Source organism: Propithecus coquereli, unplaced genomic scaffold, assembly GCF_000956105.1.
Source record: "Propithecus coquereli isolate 6110/MARCELLA unplaced genomic scaffold, Pcoq_1.0 Scaffold44, whole genome shotgun sequence".
In the NCBI taxonomy this organism is placed as follows: domain Eukaryota; kingdom Metazoa; phylum Chordata; class Mammalia; order Primates; family Indriidae; genus Propithecus; species Propithecus coquereli.
The window spans coordinates 11035270-11051093 of record NW_012150174.1 but is presented as its reverse complement, the minus strand read 5'-3'; the positions used below and the strand labels follow the sequence as shown (position 1 = coordinate 11051093).

At 40.4% G+C, this 15824-nt stretch overlaps 1 protein-coding gene across 1 annotated transcript in view; it reads right to left on the bottom strand.

Annotated features, from left to right (window-relative positions):
• Positions 1–5099: 5099 nt before the first annotated feature.
• The window catches only part of STK33 (serine/threonine kinase 33), a 70679-nt gene continuing 59954 nt past the window's right edge, over positions 5100–15824 (bottom strand). The window contains exon 11 of the mRNA XM_012654187.1: positions 5100–5306. Within this exon, the coding sequence (XP_012509641.1) occupies positions 5100–5306 (207 nt within the window). The remainder of the gene's footprint in view (positions 5307–15824) is intronic.

Genomic DNA, 15824 nt, shown 5'->3' with positions numbered 1-15824 from the left:
ACAGTGACGCAACTGAGCCCAGAGCTGGGTTCAAATCTTGGTTCTGCTACTTCTTAGCTGTGTGACCTTGGACAAATTTCTTAATCACTCTGTGCCTCACTCAATGTATTCCTCTGTAGAAATAATAATAGTACCAAGCTTCATAGTTCGTTATAAGGATTAAAAGAATTAATACACGTAAAGGGCTTCGAAGGGTGTCCGGAATGTGGCGAGTGCTCTGTAAGTGTTGGAGTGCTCTGTACTCCATCACGACGCTGAAAAGGGGCTTTAGCTAACGGACAGAGATCACCTCCACTAAAGTAGTTCAAAGTCCAGCTTCCCAGAGGACTTTGATTCTAGTAAACTCACCGTACACCAGTGGTTGAGCCAGGACACAGTGGCTGCCAGCCCCAGGCACGGCTCAGCTTCTTCCTCAGGGTCAGGGGAGTATCTCAGTCGCCCTCCGTCTTCCATCCCCTGCGCCTCGCTGTTGTCAGACAGGGAACGCGACTCCCTGCCCTGGCAGTTGCTCCTGGGGATGGAGTCAGCCTTCTGTGCTGATGAGGCGAGGCTTTCTAAACAGTGGCTTTGTGTGGGGATCTTGCCCACAGAAAGGTTTTAGTCCCCCAAGGACAGGAGACTTCTGTGACCTCTGAGTCAATGCCATGGATATGGTCTGAAGATGCTGCGAATGCAGTTGGGGGGGGCCCCCCAGGAGTCCGGACTCGGGGAAGGGGCTGCGCTGCACCTGTGGCCCTGCCCTGTGGCCCTGCCCTGTGGCCCTGCCCTGTGGCCTTGTCCTGTGGCCCTGTCCTGTGGCCTTGTCCTGTGGGCCAGGCCAGGAATCGCTGCATGTTTTGGGGAGGAGGTCCTCCGAGGTCTTCCCCCTGTGTTCACAGATCTCTAAGATTGCAGTGTGACACTGCAGTGACCCTATTAATCCTCCCAGTGGGCAGTGGCGGGAAACCCCACCGCTCCTCCGAGGGCTGCTCCAGATAACTCAGGGAAATGTGGAGAACAGACACAGTGAGAACGGAGTTGAGTTGATTGTACTCCGGACTGAGGAAGGCAGCCACAGAAAATGCAAGACAGCCACTGAATATGGCCTCCCTTTGAAGAACAAAAGCAAAGAAAATTGGCTGACCAATGAGAATTAAGTGGTAACAATGTACTGAACAGAAATCAAAATCGGTTCTCAGCCAGCTCACCCAGAAAAATACAGGATCCTGAAGAGTAAAACTGAACTATGTGAGACCTTTGAATAGTGAAAATTTTACTTTGAAATGCCTTTATCAAGTGATTTTAGTGCTCATAGAGATGAAGTGAGCACAGAGCGCGGGCAGCCGTCTTGCCTTCAGGTTGCTGGTGCTTCCTGGGCTCCCCGGGCGCCCCGGCCGCCCTGCCGGTGCCTTCGCCTGCGGCGAGGGGCAGCTTCCCTCCGGGGCCTCTTGGCTGTTCCAAGTAACGTTGCTTTCTTTAGGCTCCCAAACCTTCTGAGTCCAGACAATTCCAGATTTCAGATTCGGCTGGGCAATGCTAGATTTATCTCGCTCAGCCTAGGTCCCAACCGCAGGAACATCTGCCCGGTCACCCTCTCCCCTAACCCCGAGTGACCACCTGGGAGCGTCAGTTTTTTTCAGGAAGAACTAACTCATTTAGGCCTCCTCCTCTTCACTTTACCAGACTTTGGTAGGAGACTGGCAACCAGAGACAAAACTGTCCTGGGTCAAAGACAATGCAGAACTGATCAGGAAAGTGTCTGAATCACTTCGTGTCACACTAGAAGACAGGCGGTACACTCAAATAGGGACGTTGAGAGTTTAACGAGGAGACTATCTGTAAAGGTGCTGACAGAGTCTGGGGGAACCCACAAAGGAAGACATAATGCACCAGGGCCACAGGCTGGTCTGGGCCTGCGGGGAACACAGCTGTAAGACACTGCCTGGCGGGAGCCACAGCCCACAGAGGGAGATTGCAGGAACGCCCTGCAGCCTGGCACAATGGGCACTGGGGAAGCCACGTGTGGATCTCACTCTCCCACCATCTGATCTCCCATCAGTGCATCTGTTGACAGAATCCCAACAAATCCAGAAGCCCAGGGACCCTGTTAAGGCAGTCCCTGAAAATCATCCTCTCTGGGCAGAGGGCCGAGTAGGCAAAGGGGTTCTGGAGGTGCAGATGGAAAATACCCAGCCAGGGTCACTCCCAGAGGCCACAGCTCCTTGGTCTCTAGCCAAGTGAAGCCATTACAAGACACAACTTCCCTGGCCAATTTCAAAGCTCTGCTTACTGCTGGGAATGCATGTTTGAACAAAGCCTTTATTCTCTATTCCAAGAGCAGGGCTGGAATTTAAAAAGCTTCATTTTCAAGACTGGCTGCTTTTGATCTGTCCAACCTGGAACTTACATTTTGGAGTCAAATAGAATTATTTAAACGAAGCATTTCAGTGATAAGCACAAAATGTTTTTATTTTATTTTTTTATCCTTCCCCTCTTCCCAACACCACACAAATATTTCTACTCAAAATGTAAGGACTATTCTGTGGCCAACTCTTCAAATCACAGCCTCTCTCTGCTTCTGTGTCCCTGGGTCTTTGTTTCTCCAGCCTGCGTCTCTATCTAGCTTTGCCTGTGCACAGGCCACGGCAGGGGCCTAATTTTCCCCCACACTGGCCTGGAGCAGTGTTTCCCTCCTCTGACTCCTGCTTTTGGGTTTGGCAGAGTCACATGTTGCCATCCAATTTTCTTTCTTAATTATACTTTGTTTTCATTTTGTTCCATGCACCCCCCCCCACCCCATTTTTCCTTTCTTCTCTGATTTAAGCCCTTCTCTGATATCATCTTCTATTCTTCTCAGCTGAACTTGTCTCCGGCTCCAAGCCCGCATTTACCTCTTTTATCATATTCTGCCTGCCCTGCCTCATCTGTTATTCAAGTGGGAGGGCTCATCACTATTTGCATTCCTTGGAAATAAGATGTCCTCTGTCCTGTCCTAGACAGAGTATGTCCCTCTGGGTCACAGCAAAGCTCAGCTCTCCATGCCATGGAGCACAGGAGGTGTCAGAGTGACTGTTATTGATGCTTGGAGTTGGCCTATTGGTCACTGAAAGTCAATCTGACATGGAAGAGCTACTTTCTTCACAGCTGTGAAAGCAAATGGACACAGTAAGGCCATGTATCCCCAGACATTAAAGAGGTACATCAGTTGGAAAACAGAGCTCAGACATGGCCTTGTCCAAGTGTGTTCCATACAAATAACAAAAATAATATGGAAATTCTATAGAGAGTGAGCTAAATTCCTATCACAATGATACTATACAAATAAAATGAAGGTCTAGACAGAGGAGCACTAATAAAATGCACTTTATGGTAGGAAGAACTGAAATGTTATAAAATGACTTTACTTTTGTGTTAGTGGTCAGTTATGGATCTTTGCTCAAGCTTACTGAGCAGAATCGCTAATTTTTAGGGCCAAGAGAAATGTGGACAGTACTCCATTTAAGAACAGAATCTTCTAATCCCAAAAGACAACATCACTGCGAAAGAATGAACATTTTGAATATAGGGAATATTCCATTTTCAGGCCCAGGGACTAGGCAGAATCAAAGCCCCTGTCTTGGTTGACTTTTCTGCACAGAGACCAGCAGTGACTAGGCCTCCATCAAGCACTAGTCCCTGCTCTTCCCTGCCAGAGATGACAGAAATGCAGCTCTCACCTCTGACTCCAAGAATACTACCAGGGAAGAGAAACTTCCACTTGGCTAATGAGGCTAGGATTCTCATCAGGTGAAGAGAACACACTCTTTAAAGACTGGCTCACTAAACCCTGAGAGAAAGCTTCGAGCTCAGGATATGGTTTATGGGCTCTTGCTATGACTGGAAATAATAATCAAGGAGGGAGAAAGACCTTGAAGAAGCTATGTCAACTCCAGTGTAAAGCAAAATAGACAATTTATACTACATATGCTTTGGCCAGCAGGTTCCCCCAAAAGAAGTGTATTGAAGGTACTGATACTGGCAGAACCACTGAGCCAGGGCACCACAAGCCTGTGTTACTTTGACCCATTCAGAACCACAAGTGTCTCTAAATTAACTGTAAGAAGCACATGTACTACATTTAGCCACTGAGTAGATTTAAATACAACTAGTACGTGCTCAGCTGGCCAGGAGTGGGTCATTTTGGAGCCCTAACTGATATTCCATGGGGGTTTGGAATGACGCTAGGTTACTACTTTATAAAAGTAAAAGCAATTGCAAATTGTTTCTTTAGAATTTGCTTATGAAGGCATTTATTCACCCAGTTTGACTTTGAATGGCAGGTGGCAAGGAGACCCCTATAACGCTAAGAGTAATAATTCATTTTCCTCTGTATCTAGCCTCATGACCTTCCCCAAAGATGTGTGCCCACCACCTCAGCAGCAGGCCAAGCTCATAATTTGCATAAAGGCTTAGAGGACCTTATTATATTCACCTCTTGTTAATATAAAAAGTAATGTGCATGGGTAACATCTGATTTTTTATTGAGTTAATCAATACATTGGGAATTTAGCAGCAAGTTAATGGCAAGCAGTTACAAAATCTCCTATTTATCTACGCTTAAAGTTGTCTTAAATAACCTATAGCAACCTAAAATCATAAGAACACATGTGAATGACTGAAGCACTTCTGCTGTAATGCCTATGGCAAGTTTATTAGTAATTAATTTTCTAACAAAGTCTTCTAGTGCAAAGTGCACATAATTATTTGGAACCTCCATTACCAAATTTGGCCTCTTGTTTTCCCCTATAAATAATTGTGCCTAAATATAAGAATTTGAAGTAAAACTGAGCAAGTATTCCCACAGGCTTGCATGGAGGGCATCTGTCCCGCTAAACATCTTGAGTTGATGTCAGCCGCAGCCCACTGCCAAGCCTCTTGGTGGCTGTCCTTTAATACCGTGTGCAGTTTACACTGCTTTGGTGATAACTAACTTCAATTTTAATCTGCAAACACATGGCAGGGCTCAGCAGAGATAAAAGGCTACGAGCTCGGCACAGTGCTGTCCTCTTCCCTTCTCTCCCCTCACTTTAGTGCTAACAAGAACAGTCTTGTTTCTGTACTGTCCAGCACTGGAGAGAACCTTAGGGTTTCTTTTTGGTTCTAGACGGGGCCATGGATTTAGCAGTGCCTTTGGCTACTGTTGCTTGGCTTGAAGTCGTAGGGGCTTTCTCTGTTTCTCCCTTGAGTTCAACAGGAAGGACTCTGCTAGATGCGAAACTTGAATAGCACAGGCCAACGTTGTCCACATCTACCTTCTTACTGGTCGCAGGAAATGTTTCAGAAGTGGACTACAAATAAAAGGAAAGTCCTGGATTAATTTTCAGACACCAAGTAACACACATCAGTTCAAAGAAGCAGGAAACCACAAAGTTTTCCAGTATTTGCAAGGTGGGCATTCTCTAGATACGGGATATAAACGACTCGCATTGTAAAATTATCAAACGCCAAAGAAAGCTCCTTTTGTACCTTCAAGCTAACTGAATTGCTTAGTGTTTGGTGTGGAGCAGACTGCACAGGCTCAATTTAAAAATCTCTGCCATGCAAAATCAAAGTAAATGTCTGGTAACATTTATACAGGGAAGTGCACTTGGACATACTTGTACTCATCTCATTTCATCCTTAGAGATTTCTACACCAGCTTGACAAATGTATGGATATCCTGACAAGTACACTGTGATTACTCTTTCCAAGCTGGGCACAAAGTGGCTGCATATGGCCCACACCCTCTTTCTCATCATTCTTCTGCATTAATTCCAGAGACTGGCTGCTAATTCCAGTCACACTACATGGGCAGGTCTGTAGACCTCTTCGAGTCTCAATTCCTGTTAAAAATTAGGAAAAATAATATTTGCACATTTACTACAAGGGGTTATCACAAGACTGTACTTCAGGGGTGGCCATGAAAGTACTTCATGGGCTTTAAAGTATGAAACAAGCAGATGGGATTTAACAGTCACTTGCATTTTCTTAGGTCACCTCACTCCACGGTAGAGGAGGAAGTGGTCTCAAATCCTGCTGTCATGAGGAAAGCAGAGTCCATTTTTACTTTAGGCCCATTTTAAAGGTGATCACTCTTAATTAAATGAAGCTGAGCATAGAGTGTCAAAAGAGCAGAGAATGTCTTAGGATACCTATAAAGGAGGACAGGGGCCAAGACACAGGGTAGAGATGCAGCAAGCTCTCATTTACACAGAAAGATCTGGGAAAGGGCTCACAAGTATAATATTCAGGTAAACTGAAAGTTGCAGTACATACGGGTTAATAATCAGGTTAACAGTTTTCAAAGAATGTGACAAGATTACATGTAACCCAAATGAATTTGGTGTTTCTTTGATCATTCAGGCTCTTATGATGCAACGACCATGTTTTATACCCAGTGGCAGGCACTTAATGTATATTACCCAATGAATACATGACCTCCCGGGGCTGCAGCAAAACTGTGGGTCATTTACACTTTTTGGTACCTGTATTTCAAGAAAGAAAACATCTACCTGATGTTTGCTTATTGGAGACAGCCCTTAAATGTGTGCCTTCTCAGATCATCACTTGTGTCTGACTTTATAACAGGGTACGCTAATTCTTGAGCAGGTAATACTTAAAAATCATTTTGAACCTTGAAAAACTGTATAAAATTTGAAATGTAAAAAGGTTATTTTCTCTAGTTTTCCCACACCCCAAGGAAACTTCTGGGTTGCTTCTCTGTGTAATCTTTTAAGAAGTAGAAAATATTAAAAATTCTTCAGCATTCATTAACACAGTTTGTATTCTCTTATTGAAAACTCCTTATGTTCAGCAGAAAGGTGAGGATGAGACATCTCTGATGTTCTAGTATCTGGCTGAGGACAAGTTGCTTTGCTTAGTATAGTTCTGGTCCCTAAGATACAGAATCTATCTTGAAAATTTCAATTCATAAAATTTAATTAACTTTACACACAAATCCTATTAAAAGGTGAATCTAAGTGTAACCTTCTCTCTTTTGACATTTCTACTTCGATTGTGAGTTATCATCCAAGTAGTTAAGGAAATGTTTTTCAACATGTCCACTACAACCAATATTCTATAGACTAGTCATTTTCTTTTTAATGTGCTCATATTCATATCTGGCTTGATGTTTCTATTCTTTCTCACTGTTCCATTTGTTAATGTACTTAAGTCATTAAAGTAGACTCAGAAGTTGCAGTCACCAGGAAAAAATACTCAGAAACTGTCTCTGTGGACAGGATTAGTGATGTAGGTTTATTTTTTTTTTTCTTTTTTCCAAAATCTCTACAGGCTCTGGTATTTTCTTCTTGGATACAATATCTAAAGATCATTATCAGAATATTGTGGCAAAGTGGAAGGAAAAAGAAAACTAAACCAAAATGTTTAGTTGCTTTGGTGTAGAAACTTGATTTTTTCTATTTCATTCTATAGCAAGATAAGAAATTTATATTCCTCAGCCACATTTATTTATAACTTTAGTGATTTCTTAAATAGGTGGTATATCCCCATGATTTAATATTCACAATGTTCAAAATCTCCTCCTTGCCCCCTAGTTAACTCAACTCTACTCATAAAAGACAACCAATATTGTCAATTTACAGTGTCCACTTCCAGAGAGATCTTATGCATCCTCAAGCAAATAATAGGTGGAATCAAATGAAATTGGTTATCATTCCATTGTCATTTCCTTTGGCTGCAGGTCAAAATCAGTCTAATAATGGCAATTTCATATGGTTCAATCTAACCTATCAACATGCTTTCTTCTCTTTTTTTTACACAAATGTAGCCAACTGTAAAAACTCTTTTACATCTTGATGTTTTCTCAACTAACGATTATCCTGAAGATCATTCCATGTCGATTCATAAAAAAGTCCTTATTCTTTTTTCTGGCTGTGCAGTATTCTCTTGTTTAGATATAACTTATTTAGTCAGTCCCTTCACAATGAATATTCAGGTTTTTTCCAGTCTTTTGCTGGTACAAATAGCATTGCTGTCAATAGTCTTGTACTTGTGTCATTTGCATATGTGTAAGTATATCTACAGGATATATATTTTAAAAGTGGAATTCCTGGGTAAAATTGTATATGGATTTATAATTTTGAAAGACACCACCATATTGCCTTCCACTGAAGTTGTACCAACTTATACTCTTACCAGCAGCATATAAAAGTGCCTGTTTTCTTATTTGTCAATTTGATGTGTTTTGTTTTTATTTTTGTTTTTAGAGATAGGGTCTCTTTGTGTAGCCCAGGATGGAGTGCAGTGGCATGATCACAGCTCATTGCAACCTCGATCTCCTGGGTTCAAGCAATCCTGCCTCAGCCTCCCAAGTACCTGGGACTACTGGTGTGTGCCACCACACTTGGCTAATTTTTTTTTTTTTTCATTTTTTGTAGAGACAGGGTATCACTATGTTGCCCAGGCTGGTCTCAAACTCCTGGTCTCAAGCAATTCTCCTGCCTTGGCCTCCCGAAGTGCTGGAATTACAGGTGCAAGCCACTGCAGCTGGCCTCAATTTGGTTTTAACACATGTTAAAACTAATATAGTTGACCATATTTCAATTTAGCTCCCAAATCAGCCTAATACTGGCTGCACTGAAACAAATCATGATATTTGTTCCTTCACTTCCCGGTAACATCAATGCAGATCTAATTACCTTTAAGCAAATGCTTAGAAGCTTCTATGTATATGTGTTTACCTTGTAAAATACTGTGTGTGTACCTTACATTTCTCTTAGCTAACTTGTAGTTGCATTAAGTTTAGGATGGCATTGTTTAGGAAGCAGAATCCTAATCGTTTTTCTAAAGAGTCTGAGACTCCCCTCTTAAATACCCTCTCATTGAAACTATTCACTATCAAAAAGATAGAACTATCAAAAAGATAGAACATGGATGCAGAATGGCCACTATTGTACCCTTCAGACTGAACTGTAATTTTTTTCACAAAGAGCCAAGCCTCTTATCTCCTTGGAAAACAAATGGCCAATGCAAATTCCAGCTTCCAGGCTTTACCTAGGAACATGAACAAATCTTAATTTTTGGGGGATTTCTTTTGTTAGGTTATAGATTATCTAAGTTTGGGGCTTCTCCTTTTCTTCTCTCATAGCTAGTGGGATTCCTCGGGGATCTATGCTGTCACTGATGCAATTTTATAGTTTTGTAAGTAATAGAACACAGAAATGAAAAATGAAATTGCCAAGGCTATAAGATCTTCCAGGTCATGAAAAGCAAATAGAAGATGATGAGCTCCCATAAGATTGTACAAAGGGGAGACAGAGGAATTTCAATATTCAGTTCTGGGGGCAAGATTCTAAATTATCATCAAAGGCTGTTGGCTATCCATTTATCAATGAAACGGAGGGCCTAAAAATCACTGTAGACTGTTCTCTGAAGATTAAGATACTTGTCTAATGTACTACTGCACAATGGTCAAGAAAACCTGGCTATCATCAGAAAGCATCTTAGAAATCAAAGAAAAAAATGTTCTATCCTTATATAAAATTGTGATGAGTTCACACCTGAAACATTGCAAACAGCTTGAACAGATAGAAAGGGACCAGAGAATGTTTACAGACAAGCTACTAATATGATTAAGGGTGGAGGTTTCTTTAGAAGAGAGCTCTTCAATCTCAAAAGATAAAGAATAAGAGGATATATATTCAAAATCTATAAAATGAAGAAGGGGGCAGATTTCAGCACTGTGGAGCCAGATGGCATCGCTGAGTGCTGCAGTCAGTCAGGATGGTTAGTTACACCAGGGGCTGCCCCAAGCAGCATTTCGATTGTTCTTCATCTTTGACAAATTTGTACCATTTGTGATAAGCTGAAGAATAGCCAGTTGTTCTGGAGGCAGAATGATGGAAAAGATGACCTTACAAGGTTCCCTCCAGTTTCACCTTTTTGTAATTCAGTACCCTTGGCCTGGTTTCTCCAGTTCATATTATTAATCTTGAAAAGGGGGCTCCATATGTGCACGGGGAGCTATGTTAACAAGAAAACTGGGCTAAATATACATATTTCATTATTCACTAGCATAGCTTTAACCTGACGAACTTATCTGGTGATAATGGATGCAAAACCTGTAAGCTCCAGGCATATCCCTGCAAGTTAATACCAGTGCATGATTACTAGAAACTGTTACCATTTCTCTGAATTTTGAGTAAAATACATGCTATTTAAGTAAAGTGGTTTATCACCATAGCAACCATTTCTAGAGTCACACATTCAAATTATAGGCCTGCACAAGGTCCAAATGACAAAATTCTGTGACAAGTTTTCTGCTATACTTTTGCGTGTACTAGTCACCCACCTTCTCTCACATTCCTGTGGTTTTCAGAAGAAAAAAGGAAGGGAACAAAAAGCATGCAGAAGAAGAGAAATCAGCTTCCAAATATATAGACTTCTTTTATAAGGTTACTCACATAAAGATCTGGGTCTTGAATGGAGTCAATGAAAGTTAAATCTAACTTGCAAACTAGAAAGATGTAAATATCTTTCTTTTCTTTGTAACAAAGGTATGATTTACATATAGTAGAATATACAAATATCAAGTGTACAGTTTGATGAGTTCTGACAAATGCATACAACTATATAACCAACACCACAACAAAGAAATAGAACAATTACCTGGAAAGTTCCTTCATGACACAACCCAGTGAACCCTCTTATCCTAGGGGAAGGAACTGTTCTGATTTTTTTCAGTATAGATGAGTTTTGCCTTTTCTAAAATTTCATGTAAATGAAAAAGAATATAGTATACACTCTTTTGTATCTGACTTGTTTTTGCTTAACATTTTTAATTGAAATTTTTATTGAGATATTTGTAGATTCTTATACTATTGAAACATAGGTTTTTGAGATTCATTCATGTATCAACAACTCATTCCTTTTCTCTTGCCAAGTAGTACTCCATCGTATGGATATACCGCAATTTGTTTACCCATTCTTCTGGTAATGAATATTTGAGTTGTTTCCAGTTTGGGGCTGCTTATATAGAGAGCTGATATAAACATATCCTACAAATCTTTTTGTGAATTTGGGATTGCTGAGTAAATGGTAAATGAATGCTTAACTTTATAAGTAACTGCCAAACTGTATTCTGAAAGAACTGTACCATTCTGCTTTCTGCAATGTAGGAGAAGTCCAGTTGTTCTATATCCTTGCCAATATTTGAATTTTCCAGTCTTTAATTTGGGCCATTATAGAAAATATGTAGTGATACCTCATCATGGCCTTAATTTGCATTATTTGACTAATAATGTTGAGCATCTTTTCATATGCCTATTGACTACTTATACGTGTTTTCCTATATGAAGTATCTGTTCAAGTCTAATGACCATTTTAAAAATTGGGTTGCCTTATTGAGTTGTAGGAATTGTCTCCATACTCTGGATACAAGTCCTTTGTCATATATATTAATATTTACTGCAAATATTTTCTCCCTGTCTGTGGTTTGCTTATTTCTTTTCTTAATATGCTTTACGTGTTTCATTTCTATGAAGCCCATTGTATCAGTTTTTAAAAGTGTTTTCTGTGTTCTAAGAAATCTATGCCTACCCCCGGGATGGAAGACAGTCTCTTATGTTTTCTCCTAGGAGCTTCGCAGTTTAGCTTTTAGATTTGGGTCTACCATCTATGGTGTTATGAGATATATATATATAATATGTATATGAGATATATATGTTATATATGTGTGATATAGATATATAGATATATATATATATGTTTCCACCCATAGTTCCTATGGAATTTTATAACTCCCATAGCCCTTGTTATAATGTTGGGGAACTTTAGGCCTCAGGAGCAGGCCTCAGGAGATAGAATCTCCTTCTCTGACCTTCTGCTATCCTACTTTCACCTGCCCAAGGCAGGACTCTGATCTGATTGTGGGTCAAAAAACCCTCATTCCAGAGAGGGTCCTGCCTCATACCCTGGAGGAAGGAATGCTACACGGGGAGGCCAGGAAGAATCTGAACAAAAAGGCCTTGCTGGGTTTAGATCATACGCATCTTGTTCAATCACATTTCTACATGGTTGGCAATCATGGCTATGTAATGAAGCCTCCACAAAAACCCAAGAGGACTGGGTTCAGAGATCTTCCAGATAGCTGAACACAAGGAGGTTCCTGGAGGGTGGCATACAACTGCCTTGCTCTTCCCCTGACTTTGGTGGTGATGGAGATCAAGAAACCCCCTGGGAGCTATAGGGTCCCTGCTAAAGCTTGGGGCACTCAAGTACTCCACCTGGGGGACCACAGTCTACCACAGATACAAAAGAACATCTTGGCAGCTGGCTCAATCACACAAACATCAACCAATGACAGGGAGAACAATGATATAGCCCACAACAGCATCTTCCAACTCAAGCAAACAGGGTGTGGCTGATTCACACTCACAAGTACCACCCACCATCATCAACAGTAAGCTGAGGGACCTAACTCAGTACATAGTGTTGAGAAGAGATGAAGACAACAGGTTGGAGGTAACCTGAGAGGTACACCAAACCAGCTAGAACATCCAGTAGGCAACTAAGGACCAGTACTCCTCTCCATGGCACACTCAGGGATCAATCTTCAGGGACCTGGAGATAGGCCCATAAGCCAGGCCTACCACCCCCAGGTCTCAACTGCAAGCCCAGATGAGAAGGAATCAGCAAAAAAAAAACCCTGGAAACATCAAAAATCAGAGTGAAAGGAAACCCGCAAAAGAAAACAACTACTCCCTACCAATGGATATCAACAAAAATGACAGATGATGAATTTCGAATATGCATTGTAAGGAAGCTCAATGAAATACAAGAGAAAATAGAAAACCAACACAAAGAAACCACAAAAGCAATGTAGGAAATAAATGAAAAATTTAATAAGGAAACCAAATTATTAAAAAAAATCAAACAGAACTTCTGGAAAGGAAAAATTCACTCAAGGAAATACAAAACACAGTGGAAAGACTTAAGAATAGGCTAGATCAGGCAGAAGAAAGAATCTCAGACTTTGTAGACAACACCTTTAAGTTAAAAAAGTCAGTCAAAGAGAAAGATCTGAGAAACAAGAGGAACAAACAAAACCCACAAGAAGTGGCCTCTTTACAGAGTCCCGACATAAGAATCATAGGAATCCCTGAGGGTGAAGAATAGAATACACAAGAATTGGAAAACATATTTGAGGGAATAATCAAAGAAAACTTCCTGTTCTTTGCTAGAAATCTAGATATCCAGGTTCAAAAAACTCAAAGGACCCCTGGAAGATTGATTGTGAAGAGGCAATCACCATGACACATAGTCATTAGACTGGCCAAAGTAAATATGAAAGAGGCATTCCTATAAGCTGTAAGATGAAAGCAGCAGGTAATTTACAAAGGAAAACCCATCAGAGTAACTGTATACTTTAAGCCAGAAGGGACTAGGGCCCCATTCTCAGTCTTCTTAAATAGAATAATGCCAGCCTAGAATTTTATATCCCGCAAAACTAAGTTTCTTATATGAGGGAGAAATAAAGTCTTTCTCAGACAAGCAAACACTGAGGGAATTTGTCAAAACCAGACCTGCCTGCAAGAAGTACTCAGAACTGTATTAGACATCCAGCAGTGTAAAATCACCCAAAAGCTAAAGGTCAGAGACTGAATACCACAATGGCTCAACAGGTAAAACAAAGCAAATAAAGTTCTACTCAACAGGATGAACAGAAATCCACCCTGCTTTTCAATTTTTTCAATAAATGTGAATGGCCTAAACTCCCTACCCGAGACATAGGCTGGCTGACTGGATTAAAAAAATGTAAGCCAAGTATCTTCTGTCTGCAAGAAACACATTTAACCCACAAGGACTCATTCAGACTCAAGGTGAAGGGATTGAAAACAATATTCCATGCAAATGGAAAACAAAAAAAAAAAGCTGGTGTAGCCATTCTCGTATCAGATAACATAGACTTCAAATCAGCAAACATAAAGAAAGACAAAGATGGTCATTATATAATGGTGAAGGGAACAATCCAACAAGAAGATACAACAATCCTAAATATTTATGCACCTAACACAGGTGCATCCAGATTCATAAAGCAAACTCTACTTGATCTAAACAAAGTGATAAATGGTAGCATCATAATAGCGGGGAATTCAACACCCCACTGACAGAACTGGACAGATCCTCCAAGCCGAAAATAAGGAAAGAAACGATGGACTTAAATGGAACTTCAGGACAAATGGGCATAACAGAGATTTACAGAACATTCTATCCAAAGACCACTGAATATACGTTCTTCTCATCAGCTCATGGAACATTCTCTAAGACTGATCACATCCCAGGCCATAAAACATGCCTCAACAAATTTAAAAAAATAGAAATTATAACATGTATTTTCTCAGACCACAGTGGAATAAAATTAGAAATCAATTCCAACAGAAACACTCAACTCTACACAAAGTCATGGAAATTAAACAACCTGATGCTAGATAGGTATTGGGTCAAGGAGGAAATTAAGGTGGAAATAAAAAGATTCTTTGAACTAAGTGACAAAAGGGGCACAAGTTATCAAAGTCTGTGGGATTCAGCAAAAGCAGTCATAAGAGGAAAATTTATAGTCATAAATGCCTACATCCAAAAGACAGAAAGATCACAAATCAACAAGCTAATGAATCATCTCAAGGAATCGGAAAAGGAGGAGCAAACCAATCCCAAACCCAGCAGAACAAAAGAAATAACTAAAGTCAGAGCAAAACTAAATGAAATGATACAACAACAAAAAAAAACTACAGGCCAATATCCCTTATGAATATAGATGCAAAAATTCTCAATAAAATCCTAGCAAACTAAATTCAGCTGCACATCAAAAAAGTAATCCACCACGATCAAGTGGGCTTCATCCCAGAGATGCAAGGATGGCTCAACATATGCACATCTATAAATGTGATTCACCACATAAACAGAAACAGAAACAGAAACCATCTGATCCTCTCAATAGATGCAGAAAAAGCATGTGACATAATTCAGCACCTTTTTATAAGAATTTTTAAGAAAATAGGCATAGATGGAACTATACCTCAATATTATAAAAGCCACATATGACAAACCCACAGCCAACATCATTGAAAGCATTGAAAGCATTCCCGCTTAGAATTGGAACCAGACAAGGTTGCCCATTGTCACCATTTCTGTTCAACATACTGCTGGAAGTCCTAGCCAGAGTAATCAGGTAAGAGAAGGACGGAAATCAAGGGTATCCAAGTAGGGAAAGGAGAGGTCAAACTATTTCTCTTTGCCAATGATATGATCTTATACCTAGAAAACCCCCAAAGATTCTGCCAAGAGATTCCTGGAATTGATAGATAAATTCATCAAAATCAATGTACACAAATCAGTAGCATGCCTATACACCAACAACAATCATGCTGAGAATCAAATCAAAGACTCAATACCTTCCACAATAGCAACAAAGAAAATAAAGTACCCAGGAATATATTTAACCAAGGAGGTGAAAGACCTGTACAAGGAGAACATGAAACACTGAGGAAGGAAACTGCAGACGATGTAAACAAATGGCAAAACATATCATGCTCATGGATCAAAAGAATCAACATTATTAAAATGTCTATACTACCCAAAGTGATTTACAGATTCAATGCAATCCCCATTAAAGTACCAATGCCATTTTTGCAGATCTAGAAAAAATAATTCTATGCTTCGTATGGAACTAGAAAAGACCCTGAATAGCCAAAGCAACCTTAAGCAAAAAGAACAAATCAGGAGGCATCACTTTATCAGACTTCAAGCTATACTACAAGGCTATAGTAACCAGAATAGCATGGTACTGGCACAAGAACAGAGACATA